The 14,779-nt window shown below is 31.8% G+C and overlaps 1 protein-coding gene across 1 annotated transcript; it reads right to left on the bottom strand.

Moving 5' to 3' along the window:
- Window positions 1-1,508: 1,508 nt before the first annotated feature.
- On the bottom strand, window positions 1,509-2,895 carry LOC107946266 (probable methyltransferase At1g27930). The gene has a single exon (XM_016880523.2). It carries the CDS (start codon window positions 2,520-2,522, stop codon window positions 1,650-1,652), a length of 873 nt encoding a protein of 290 aa, XP_016736012.2. The 5' UTR covers window positions 2,523-2,895; the 3' UTR covers window positions 1,509-1,649.
- Between the last annotated feature and the right edge of the window lie 11,884 nt (window positions 2,896-14,779).

Raw genomic sequence — 14,779 nt, forward strand, 5'->3', positions numbered from 1 at the left:
TTCATAAGCCCATACTTTTTCAATTCTAATTTTGTATATGAACAACATTTATTTTTACATTTAACCACTTATATTGAGTTCTACATTTTCTTCCATCTCCGATCCCGTATCTTCATCTGGGAAATTCTCTACAATCTAATTTAAAAATTCTTGATTCTCTTCATATTCATCTTCTACAATCCAATTTGGAAATTCCTCGGGATCTTCTTCCTATTTAATCTTTATAACTGGTATTGAATATATAAGTTCTCTTGGTAATTTCTTAACAACTAATTTATCCATCCATGGTTTGTCAAACACATTTTGCTTCCCAATTAACTTTCGTGAACATTTACTTTGTCTCGCTATTTTCATTGCTCCATAAGATATTATAAACTTCGCGAAGTTTATAACTAGATTCCAATAGGTTCGTGGTACCAATATCTTCCAAAGTTCGTCTAAAATGATTTGATGCTCCTGTTCTATTAATGTCCCTCTAAGGGTTAGGTATTGCACTTTATTGTTTCTAATCATTTCATGACCCATCCATAACACTTTTTGCATCTTTTGATTTACGGTAATAAAGTGTTGAACAATGTCTTCTTCTGGTTTCATTCTGTAATCTTGGACTTCTCTCATCATCTTATCAACTTTCTCCCTTTGTGCTAAACTTATTATCTTATCAGGCAATACCAAATATGTTGTCATTTCTAACCATATGTATAACAAAAATATTTTTAGTTGTTATCACTAATTAACAATTACTTTATAATAGTTTTACTAACATAAAAACTTTCAAATATATTTAAAAAATTTAAAACATAAAATTCACAATAAACACATAATTAATCTAAACACAAAACTTACTAATATTTCACAATAAACAAAATAAATTTTAAAACAAACATAAAAGTAACACTAAACAAACTATATAATACTAACAAAATAATTTTTCTTATCATAATCTATTTTATTTAAAAAAAATAACAATAACAAAATTACTTTTTCTTTTCTTTCTTCTTCTCCTTTCTTTCTTTCTATCTTCTTCTTCTATAAATTTTTTTTTTCAATCTGGTAGTCGAATGGAGGGGGGTAGGGTGAATATATACCGGAAGGGGTCATGGTTGTGAAAAAGGCACCACTGGTGTCGCCTGTAGGGTACCCTCCACCCATATTTTATTATTATTTATTTTTCGTCTTACTCTTTTTTTTTTAACTGAAAATGTTTTTTTTAACTGAAATTGTGTTAGATTTGAGGGTGGTGCCGCCTATGCACCACCCTCCATCACTTCTAATAACCCATTTTCGTATATAATCTTAAGGACATCCATTTTTGTTTTTTTTCTTCATATTATTATAGTAAAAAACCCAGGACAAATGAGCAGGGGCACTTCAATTGACACAATTTAACCACATAGATGCGAAATAAATAAAATAATTCACCTTACCACCGCCTCTGCAACCAAAGCCACTTTCTTCCAACAAAGCGCCACCACCTATCTCAATTAATAATCATTCAACAACAACAATAATAAAACCCATCCTTGATTTTTATTTATAATATAAAAGAAAACCCTTAATTCAGTAAAACGAAAAATTATCACTATTCCAAAATATATCATTTATGAGTGAGTTCTGACACACACTAGCATGACTGAACGGAGCGCATTTTAGCAAAACTGAGCGCCGCCGTGGCTGCTCATGTTAGCAGCGGAAGGAATCTCAAAATGCCAGAGTCTACCGACACTTTTAACCAAGTATTTTCTACATAAAAACTCCTCGGCGAAGACCTTTTCCACCCTCCGATCCACGTCGTGCAAGAACACGTGCGTTACGCCGGACCCTTTCCTGTTCCTCGCCATGACCGCCGCCGAGAATATTGCAGCCATCCTTCCTGGTGCCTCCGGGAAATATCCGCGCGGCGCGTCGATCATCATTAAATCCCACTCCGTATCGTAGAACTCATCGGGAAAGCCCCTCAAGGCAAGCTTGCACTTGTCGTTGCCTCGTAAGTAAGCTTTGGAGGGAAAACAGCTGGGTTCGGAGCGGTAATGGGAGAGCAGAGCGTCGGCTTCCTTGAGCTGCGTACGGTACTTGACGGGGTGGGCGTGGAGGACTGGCGCGTCTTTGAGCACGGTCTGGACCCATTTGGGATCCTCTTCCAGGAATATAGTGTTGCCATTGGGATTAAGCGAAGTCCACATCATGGAATCGTAGCCGAGACCAAAGACGAGGAAATTACAAGGAGAACGTTTCTTGAGGACATCAAAGGTAACGGAGATCTCCCTGAAGTTTTGTTGCGGTGTGATGCGTGATGTGGCGTAGTGGATGATAGCTTGGAGTTGGATCGGCGTGGCCGACCCTTTACCAACGCCCTGGGGTGATCTGGTGTTGGCGACGGAGCATAGCAGCGAGTAATCGGCGGCTTTTATGAAGCTGGAAGTAACAATCGCACCAGCTATAAGGCCGGTGATAACGATGGGGAAAAACCATCTCCTATCGGCGAGGAAATGCCCATTCCTAACTGTATCTTCCCTTTTCATTCTCCCGTTTTCTCACTTGATAATCTGATTAAATGAAACAAGAAATACTACCATCAAAAGGAAATAGCCGGTTTAAAATCGGCCTTACTTTGGTTATATAAAAGAAGAAGAAGAAGAGAAAGAGCGGACCAGGTTTTTGGCAAATAAAGTGATAACGAGTGAATTTATTTTTGTATTGGACCGTAAAAGAACATTTCCCAATATTTTTAATTTATATACCAAAAAAAAAAAACTTGTAATTAATTAAGTAAACCCTTGATATTATTTATTGATTAATCATCCAGAAAAAGATTGTGAATAGTTGTAGTTATTAGAAAAAGAAGAAATCTACATTTGAAGAAAAGGTTATTACCAGGCTCATACCTCCTAGGGAGTGGCAATCATGTTCTTTAAAGAATATCTGTTTTAAGTCTTATCGTGTCTCACAACGTAGCATTTCCTCATTGGATGATGTACTTCTGTGGGGTCCACACTTTCGTTTTTTCCTTCCCTTTTTTTCTTTTTCAAATTTTGATTTCATTCACTACAACCTACTTAAATAATGGCCTAAGTTTTGAATATTTTGTTGTATTTTTGAGTATTTTTTTACCATTAATTTTTATTATTTTTTTCAATTTGTTTTTTCTAACCAATTTAATAAAAATATTGTTAAAAAAGTTAATGGGGATGATATGAAATTTTATATGTGAAATATTTTTAATGATATATAATTTATTACTTAGATAACTCAATAAGATAATTACATGTGAAAAATAATAAAATAAATAAATAATACATTAAATTAAAAAAATAACTCTTAATTTAAAGAAAATAAATGTAATTATTTAAAAAAAATAAATTCAGTAGAAAAACTTCTCATGAACAAACATACAAAAGATTGAAAGATTAAAACATTTTGAAATAAAAGAAAAATTGAAACCTTCAATTTATTCATTAAATTTGTTAGAAATAGCAGATTGAAAAAAATAACAAAGGTTGATGTTCAAAAATAGCTAAAAATTACAATTAATGTCATTTTAACTAAACATGCAAACGTTACAAGATTGAAGATTCACATTTAAAGTTATAAGAATCAATAATATAAAAATCTGTTTAAATTATAAAATACAATTATACAAAGGGTAAATTACATTAATGTTCATATAACTATTAGTGAATTTCTTTTTTAATCATTCAACTATGAAAAATTATAAGATGGTCACCCAATTATTTAATTTTATCGTTTTTTTATTCACCAGCTACCTAACGACGATAGCTTTTAAAATTGACATGATATCAAATTTAATCATCAACATTTATAACCCTCAACATTTACAATTTGCGTAATTTGATCTCTTTTCTTTTTTTACAGTTTTATTTCTCTTTATGAGATTAATGGTTAATTTTAACAGAATAAAAAAAATAAAAAATATTATTCTCAATTTTTAAGTGTTTCTATTTTTATATATTTCCAATTAAATTTTACTAATAATTTTTTTTAAATGAAATGGTCATAAATAAAAGTTTTTATTTTACCATAGCTAGTGGGTGTTTTCATCTATTTTTCTAAAAACCAAAATTTGGCACACCAATTAAAATTAATGAGAGAAAATATTTGAGTATTTTAGGCTTAAATTATAAAATGATATTTTAAGTTATACCCGTTTCCTAAGTTGATATTTAAAGTTTTTTTTTATCATAAATGTTACTTAAACTATATTATGATATCTGAGGTGGTACTCAACCTATACTCCTTACCTAAATTACCACATACTTTTAAAAAAATTATTAACCAATCATTTTGTGACAATTGACAATTTTTAACTAAAAATCTAAAAAAAATTAAATATTATTTCCTTAAGTTTGTAAAAAACCTTATAATGATATTTTCATCTCTTTTGTTCTTCACCAAAAAACCCCAATGACAGGAAATTCAAGAACTCGTTGAAAAAACTCATCTGAACCTAGTTTTTAGCTACAAAGCCCAGATTTTGATAAGTTTTTCTTTCCTTTTTAATTTTTTAATAGGGTAAATATTTGGTATACTAACAATGTACTTTTTTATTGTACAAGCAACCTTAAAAAATTGTCATCTTTCTTTTTTTTAAACATTATTTTTTAATATTTTACTATATCCTTATAAGACACTTATCAATCCCTTAACTCTGATTGTGGAGTCTAAAAAAAATATTTAGTACATTGCTAGTGGGGTTTTTAGACACCACAAGTAGTATTAGGGGATTAACAAGTTTCCTATAGGGGTATAGTAAAATATTTAAAGAATACATATTTTTAAAAAAAGATACATATGTTAATTTTTAAGGCTGCTTGTAGAATAAAAAAATACACTGCCAATGTACTAAATACTCACAGTTTGGGTGATAATAGATCGGCTTACTAAGTCAGTTCATTTTCTACCAGTGAACTAGGCATGTTCATCGGTCGGGCCACTCGGCCCAGCCTGAAGGCCCGCCTAAATTGTGGGAGGGTTTAGACAAAAATATAGGCTCGAAAAATGGGCTTGGACAAAAAAATAAGGCCCATTTAAAAAACAGGCTAGGCCTCAAGTAAGGTATTTTTGGCCCAGGTCGAATTCACTAAAGGACAAAAAAATCTATATTTTTTGTTTTCTAATATTATTTTCTTATTGTTTTCTCCCTATTTTGCTATCATTTTACTATTATGTTGCTACTATTTTGTTGTTATTGTTTGGATATTGTATAAAACTTATTTTATTGTTAATTTTGTTATTATTTTAAAGACATTTGTTAATTTTATTATTATTTTAGAGACATTTGCTTGTTAAGTTGCATCTATCTTAGTGTTATTTAAGTATACATATTTTCTAAAATTTATTTTCAATTTGTTAGGAAATATTTATTTTGATGTTTTTAGTATTTTTGATGTATTATAAATATTTTTAAAATAATATAAAAATATGGGCAGGCCGGGTTAGGCCCAAGTTTTAACATTTTTATCTGAGTCAGGCTTGGGCAAAATTTTAGACCCATTTTTTGGGCCGGGCCTAGCAAACGTGCCTAAATTTTTAGTTGAACTCGGCCCGGCCCGGCCCATGCATACCTCTTCAGTGAACACTACTTATTCTCTATAAAATTTGGTTGAGCTTTATATTTCTAAGATAGTACACCTACATGGAATCCCATCTTCCATAGTTTTAGATAGGGGTCCAAGGTTTACTTCAAGATTTTGGAAACAATTACAAGGGTAATTGGGAAGTAAATTACAATTCAGTATTACGTTTCATCCTCAGACAAATGGTCAATCTGAAAGAGTTATTCAAGTTTTGGAGGATATGTTAAGAAGACGTGTAATTAATTTTGGGCTGAATTGGGAAAGGTATGTTCTTTTGGTTGAATTTGCTTACAACAACATTTATCATATTAGTTTGAATATGTCTCCATTTGAAGCCCTATATGGTAGAATATGTAAAATGCCTGCATTTTGGATGGAACTTGGTGAAAGAAAATTTGTAGGTCTTAAATTAGTGCGTGAAATAGAAGAAAAAGTCTTTGTTATTCGTAGTTATTTGAAAGTTGCACAGAATCGTTGAAAAGCTAATGTTGATCTGAAAATGAAGGAGATTTCTTTTGAAGTTGGTGATAAAATATTTTTAAAGGTTTCTCCTTGGAAGAGGATTATCAGGTTTGGTCAGAAGGGAAAATTGAGTCCACGATCTGTAGGTCTATATGAAGTCTTAGAACAAGTTTGTATACAGCCTGCCCAGAGAAGCGTTTATATCTAGTCACTGTCTGATATGTTTTTGGTAAAATAAGGATCTATGTGAGTAAGTAACGTGCTTATTTTGACTAAGAATAGGATTATATGTGTATTCGTCGTTTGAAAAACTCTTTATTTTGGCATATTTTGTAGTTTGGCATATTCTGTAGTTTGCGAACTCTTCTGTTTAGTATTTGCCTAACTCAGATGCTTTTGGCGAACTCAGTAAGTTCGTAGTTGTAACAACCCAATTTTGGTGAAATCGGAATAGTGATTTCGGGACCACAAAGCCGAGCCGAAAATAAAATTTATTTTTATCTTATTATATGATCCATATTATATTAAAAATCTAATGTGAAAATTTTGATAAGAAAATTTTACTGATTATGTGTTTAATTACGGGAAGGACCAAATCGCATAAAATGCAAAAGTTGGATTCTAGTAGCTAGAAGGATCAAATAGTTATGGAATTCAAAAATTGAGGTCTTTATATGGTAATTAGACCATTAAAGAAAGTATGTAGATATTTGGGTATGACTCGTCCATGGAAAAATAAAAAAAAGGCTAAAGACTAAATTGGAAAGGTGAAAAGTTATTAAATGACAATTTAATTAAAAGAAAAAGAAAAAAATTTCATATCATCTTCCCCAAATATTTCTATGGAAACCCTAGGAGAGAGGAATAAGACTTATCAAGCTTATTTGGGTAAGTACTCAAGCTTCGTTTTTAGTAATTTTTATATTTTTAAAACCGGAATAGTCTAATATATCTATTTGGGGGATTAATTGAAAAGTTATCAAAGAAATAAATTTGGGTCATGGATGAATATGCTAAAAAAATGAAATTTGTGTTAGAAAATGAAAGGTTGTTGATAGATAATTTTTGATGAAAACTTGATTTAGGGACTAAAATGAAAAAGTGATAAAACCCATGAAAAATTTTGAAATTTTTGAAATGTATGTGCTGTAAATGTAGTATATAAATTTTGGTTAGGCTTGGAGTAGAGAGTAAATTGCATAAATTTCATTTTTGGAGCCTAGGGATGAAATAGGAATTTATGGAATAGTTAGGGGTAAAATGGTAATTTTGCCTAGGATAAAAATTGAGTCCACTTGAATATAAAATATGATAAATTGATGTCAAATTTACTCGTATAGATTCAGATAGACCAAATTTAGAGCTAGAACTAGGAAAAGAGGAAAAAGTCGGATTAGTAGATTTTTCGTACACGAACAATTATCGAGGTAAGTTCGTGTAACTAAATTTTATATGTTTTTATGCTTGAATTAAGTTTTGTGTTTGTGAATTATATAAATATCATATATGTATATGTCGTTGAAAATATAACTGACAAAGCTCGATTAACAAAAATGCCCGATAAAGGATAAACGAGAAAAATGTCACTTTTATGCTTGAAACGAATGTGAAATGTAATCATTTAAATTATATGAATGTTATAGATGTATGAAACAATTACATGCCGGGAAATGCTTGAAAATGTTAAATCTCGTTGAATAAATGAATATCGATGGATATGTGATTTCTCGAAATGAATGAGGTCATGCATTTGTTGCTGACGGGATTTAGCTCAGACGGATAATCCTATTGGCCTCATTTATGAAAGGATTTAGCCCGGATGGGTAATCCTGATATAAATCCTCTCGAGCATATGTTATGAATTGGATTTAGCCTGAATGGGTAATCCAGATCAAGCTCTTTAGAGCATATGTCATAAAAAGGATTTAACCTGAACTGGTAATCCTGTCGTATACATGTGTGGCTCGAGAGTGTACTCTAGTACCCTATGGGTACCATTGGACATGAATTGACGGATTCTGATTCGTACACCTGGAGTGTATTGCCTGTGTAACCATCGATATTTAGATAAATTCAACAGGTAAAAATCTTGATATGAAAAGATACCGATACAAAATGAGTTATTACACGTATCTGGCTGAAATACAAGTAAATGATGATACATGACATATGATATATGAAAACATGAGACAATGATATTTGTACATGGTCTTTATTTGATAAATATATGTTCATTCTTGATTATATACTTGTACACCTTGAGTGTACTAATCATGACCTTGATGTTCTGAGTAATATAAGTAAAGTTCTGATGTGAAATGATCTGAACTCGAAATGAACTATTATGAAATTATACTTGAAATAATGAGATGAACTATGCATGTTGCTTGGAAACTTGATTGTTGTTGAGCCCATATATGTTTTGATGTTAATATGGAATATATGACTAACAAGGGCAACGAGAATGTGTGTAGGGCTTGAGATCAAATTGATTGATTATGCCTTACATAGTTACCTCAAAATAGAATGAATGGTAAGTTAAGTACTATATTGTACGAACTTACTAAGCATTTTATGCTTACTTAGTTTTATTTCCCTGTTTTAGAGTAAATCAGAAGCTCATTGGATTGGGAGCTCGACGGACATCACTCACACTATCCTTCGGCCCATATCGGTATATTATGGTAAATCTATTATGGTTGTAATGGCATGTATAGGATATATTGGTCATATTGGCATATAAATGTAAATGATACTTGTAATCTAGTCATTGAATTGGCTAGTAATGATTTGTTTAAATATACTTGTAATGTCCAACTATGGCAGCTACATATATGTTAAGTAGTTGATCAAATCATGATTAATACATGGATTAAACTAAGGTGAGATTGTAGACATGTATGCATGGAATTTGCTTGATTTGAATGCTTGAACTGGTTGGTATTTGGATGTGTGATTCAAGTGCAGGTCATGGGTGTGATTTTAAGTGAGAAATGAAGTTAGGAATGGCTTTATTTTGTCTACACGAGCAGATAAACGGGCGTGTGCCTAGACCGTTTGTGACACACGGCCAGGTACATGGGTGTGTAGTTAGGTCGTGTGTCCCCTGCACCTTAATTTTTAAAAAACAAAATGCATAGAATTGAGCACACGGGTGTGTATCTCAGCCGTGTGTGCTACACGCCTAGAACACGGGCGTGTGTCTTGACCGTGTGAATCCTACACCTAATTTCGAAATGAATTAATTAATCACACGGCTTAGCACACAGGCGTGTGGCATGGCCATGTGCATAAGTCAGAAAGTTACACGAGGTCGAACACGGCCTCTAACACGAGCATGTCCAAGGGTCACACGGGCGTGTCCCTTAGACTACATAGGTGTGTGAGCCCTGTAACTTGGAAAATTTTTGAAATGTCATAAAAAATTCTTAGAGTTCCCGATTAAGTCCGGACTCGATTCTAATGCTCGTAATTGACCTCGAGGGTCCATTTAAGGGACGTTACGAATGATCTCAGATAATGAAAAGTAATTTACATAAATTATTTGTAAAATATTTTGAAAGTTTCGGTAATGCTCTAAAACCCTGTTTTGACGACAGATAGGGTTAAGGGTGTTATAGTAGTTATTTAGATTTGTTTATTATTTAAGTATGATAATTTGGTTATTTGAATTGAGATTTAGATTGAATGGAACTGAACTATTATAGATAATAAGACCTAAATTAATTTAAGAGCACTTAATCATGGGCATTAAGAGAGTTAGTGAAATTATCTGATTTTTCCACTAATCCTTGTCTCTGAGCACCTTTACGTTTTCTTCTTCTTTTTTGATTTTTCTTTACAACTCTTTGAAAATGTAAGTTAATAAAACTTCTTTGAATTAAGGTTCGCAGTATTCAGCTAACTTATATGTTAGTACCAGCTTACTGATAATTACTGATAAATCCTATATTATTCTTTATGTCATTTACGTGTTCTTTGTTTTGCACGCATAAATGTTAGAATCGTGTAAGGAAGGAAATTTCCTGGTTCTGGTATAAGTGTTGTGATTTTTTCATGCATGATCAAATTTGATATATTGATGATCTGATATGTTTAATTATCTAAATTTTAGCTCAAGAAGATAACGAAGGTCCAACTGATAAGTGAAAGGGACATGCTTTATAGATTTGTGTTAGAGTTTTTGATAATTCCTTCTTACTTTCATCTGTTGTAGTTTCTTTATTTTATATTTCATGTAAGGTAACTATTTTTTTTCTTTTAAAGGATGAAATGTGTGAGAGTGAGTAATGGATGAAAATTTTTTGTATGAGTAATGATTGTCTAAAGTCATCAGTCTGAGTGCAGTCTGTCTGAGATGTGAAATAAGTGTCATTTTTCATGCTTACGTCACTACCATCTGCTTCTGATATGTATGAAATGATACGATACGATATGTAATGAATGAGAAGTGGAGATTTGTTTGTGTAACCTTTGGTAGGGCAGATATATTGCAAATCAGATTGGCAGATCATGATAAAACAATTGTTTTGAATAAAAGTGATATAGGGAGTTGAGGGGAGAATGAATGTGAACAAGTATTAAAGATATGCTTCTGATTTAGTATTCTGGGTGCGTGGCTAGCATGAAGATGGTTTTGTATAAGTTATATTAAATTGATGTACAGTATACACCAAAGTGAGATGAGTTAGCGTACTGAGTCTGTCTGTGTTCTGTATACACTAGTGGGCGTACTCTGTGTAATACATGTGTGATCTTAAGAAAGGTTCAATTAATATTCTAAGTAATGTATTGTATGATTTGTCTTTGGAACTTACTAAGTTCAAATGAACTTACTTTGTTATTCATTTTTCCTTTTTACGGATTGCTGATAGAAGGATGACTTTGTTCAAGACTACGCCAAAGAGCTGTTAAGGTTGTGAGCTGACTGTTTTGTGTCTGTATCATGCATGTCTAATAAGGGTGACACTTAAGTGTATTTTGAAAATGATGTATATAATGAACTTATTTTTATTAAGACTCTGATAAATGAGAACTTTATGAAGCACTAAAACTTGGGTTTAATCCAATACAATCTGTTTATAAAGTTACCATATTTGAGTTATTACACCATTTGACTAGTATATTAATTTCGAAGTGATGATATTTCTTTCACCTTAGAAAATTAATAGTAAAAATATGTTTTACATATATAAATTGTAAGAATTATTCAAAGCTTTCACTAAAATGTTTTTAAGTTAGTTTCTTGACAAGTAGTGATACACCACTCTCGGATCCTAATGTATGGCCAGGTTTAGCATGTTACACCAACAACTACCATCATCACTAGGTACATGCCAACTCAAACTTAATATTCAAAATATGGTACAAAAATTGTTGAGGTGAGAAGTGAGTCTTGGATGTCATCGATCTACTCAAGTCTACAGGACCTAATCGCCACTTATGCACGAAAACAAACAAATCCACATGTTGAGTAAAAAAGCTCAATGGTGCTAATAACAATACATATACAAATTAAGTAAACTTATTATAATTTCATTTATAAACAAGTTTTTATAAATGAGCATTCTTTCATAATTCATTACTTTAGTTCTTTCATATGATCTTCTCATTAGGTTGGTGTACCTTATATTAACATTTTATTACGTCTCCTAATCTTTGTATCACAATCTGAAGTATCAATATAAAAACCCAAAAACATCATTGTTATCTCAATCTCATTTTCAAGCATATGACATTTTCATATCCATATTTATATAAAAATTGCACGAATCAAATATTTCAATTTGTTTAATTATATCTTTAGCCCTTAAGGCTCTTAATATGTAATATTCATGATCTTTCACATGCTATCAATCATCTCGTATTCACTTGTATTCAGTTAACGTTTTCAAACACAATTCATTAGCATAGTTCATTTACAAGTCACTTTTTGTAGTTAAAATTTTATGGTACTTATAATATAACTCTTATTAAACGAATGCAAATTTAATGAAAAATACATGGATTATCCACTATCACACCAATATACACTCATGGACAGGAGCTAATGATATGTTCACACGGACATATGATGCTCAAGGGAAAACAATCAAATATAAATGCACCTAGTGCTAATGATACATTCTCACAAACACTTAGTGCTCTAGAGAACTATCGAAATGATATGCAGCTAGCACTAATAATGACTCTGATATAACAAATCCTATGGCATGCCAACTATACTCGTAACTCTATCTGAGACTATTTTATAAGGCATTCATAAAACTAATATACATGCTTTCACATATAATTTATCTATTGAATTACATTTTCTTATAACATTCATTTCATTTATCAATTTCTCATGATTTTTCATCTTATCACAACACGAAATCATATAGTTACATATTCACAACATTTCACAAGTCATCAACTCATAAAATGTACTTACCATTCATTAGACAAGGCAACATTATTATCTTATTCAATTTACTACTTAATAGGTTATGAATTGAAATCAATTTATGAAAGCACAAACCAGAAAGAATCAAAATTTATGTCTCTTGCCTAACATATTGAGCTTGAATTTGTGGTTGAATTACTTGATTTTGACTACCATGAGATTTTTCAAATTTTATTCCTAAAATATTTGAGTTCATCTTAAACGAAGAAGGTGAAGATTTTAAAAGAAAATTTGGAGAAAGTCAAGATCACATTTTTGCAATTAAGGTTTCTTGTGGAGGAAACTTGATGCGGTCGTTGAGAGCACAAAAAATATCCTATTTCCTAAAATAATGAAAAAGAACAGTAAAGAGGAAGTAGGATTGAATCCTTAGGAACCGGATTGCACGTATGCTTGTTTATCGAAATCCTAGGTAGAATTGTGCCTAAGAAAACCTGCTTCTTGAAAAAAAATAAAAATAAAAAAATAGATTTTTAAAGTTTTGATCTGGGAGCGAAATAAAATAAAAATGAAATTAAAAGTTCAATTGAAATTTCAGAAATTAAAAGTAAAAATAAAGTTTAGAAAAAGATTTCTTATGGTGGATTTCCAGCCTCCAGTTGTCTCGATTCGCCTTGGGTTCAATCATTAGCTTTTAAGTGACCCTTCTCAAGCAGAATAAGCCAGTTATAGTGAAAAAGTCAGTTATAGTGGAAGAGGACGCCTACGACCACCAGCTCCAAGAATTTAGACTTAAGATTTGGCGGAACCTGACTCTAGCCAATAATCGTTTTTGTGGGACTATCTTCTGCTAGATCATCACTTCTCAATGGCGAATACCACGTCATTTTGTCTCTTGGACTCCCCAACCTCTAACGCAGAAAGTCAATGAACCGACTGTGCAACCTTCCCAAAACGTACAAAGCGGCCGTTCATTGCACAAGTTGAAAATATCACCTATTAAGGGACATGGACGGAAGCATCAGCCCCGTAATGTGGAGAAGCAATGAATACCCTGTTGAGAAGGCTAAGCGCGAATTCTAAGCCTCATGAACCTTTTTGGGGAATTTCGAAAACCTTCGGCTAGATTAGATTTAGTGGCTAATGATTTTTAGGGAAAAACAAAAAATAATGGAAAGGGAATTTTTATTGAAAGAAAATATGGAAAGAAAAAAAGACTAAATTTATAGGGGAGAGAGTGTTTACAGCAAAAGACGCATCAAATTTGTGTCACTTCATCCCCTATTTATAGTACTAAGAAACCTAGCTTATTACTAATTAAATTCTAAAAGATAAATACAAATAAATAAAGATAATTAAAGATAAATAAAAATAAATCCTAAATTTAAATCTAAATAATTATCCTTAATAATTATCCTAATATAATTAAACATTAAATAGAGTCTTGTGCTATAAAATTTCTTCTTTTGTATTTTTGCCCCAAAAGTCTTCCACACTTTGCATTTTCGGCACCACTTTTCTCCTACTTTGCATGTTGGCACATTTATCTCCAAATTCACGCTTTTCGCCTTTAAATTTACTTTTGCCTTCAATTTAGTCCCTAAAAGATAAAAGACCATAAAATAACCCAAATTAGTAGGATCATACTCAAAATAAACATGCAATTAGCACATAAAATATGTCGTTCTAGAGTATTATCAAATTCCCCCTACTTAGCCCATCCTTACCCTCAAGTATGATTCGTGTCCACTGTGAAAATTAAATCCTGAAAAATACTACTCCAAAGTTTTATAAAAATTAGTCAAAATGCATATGAAAAATAAAGAGAACCCTTAGCTTGCTTTAAGTAAAATTAAAAAAGTATTCCAATTAACACACACAAAAATTAAGATCGACTTGGATTATTTCATGAAAATTAGGTAATTTACTAAACCTATTAAGACACACTATTCGTTTCTACCTTTAGTCCCCACATTTTATTAATATTTTTTTTCTTTTTTTAAAATTAAATTAAATTTATTTATTTTTACTTAGGAATATATTGAACCCTTTGACGCGAAGAGAGATGACAGCAAAGCATCCCACCCCAGTTACTCAGCCCAACATACTCCTAACTTTTCATTTTTCTTAAGAACATATTGAACATTTTGACACGAAGAGAGATGACAGCCAAACACCTCACCCCGGTTACTCAGCCCAACATATTCTTAAAAATTAATTCCGGTTAGTGGAGTTTTACCTAACACGTCACACAACCTTTTGACGCGAAATAGGATGACAACCTAAGCACTCTACCCTGGTTACTTAGGTAGTCACGTCTTAAGCTGTACTCATAACC

This window comes from Gossypium hirsutum, chromosome A12, assembly GCF_007990345.1.
Source record: "Gossypium hirsutum isolate 1008001.06 chromosome A12, Gossypium_hirsutum_v2.1, whole genome shotgun sequence".
Classification (NCBI taxonomy): Eukaryota; Viridiplantae; Streptophyta; class Magnoliopsida; order Malvales; family Malvaceae; genus Gossypium; species Gossypium hirsutum.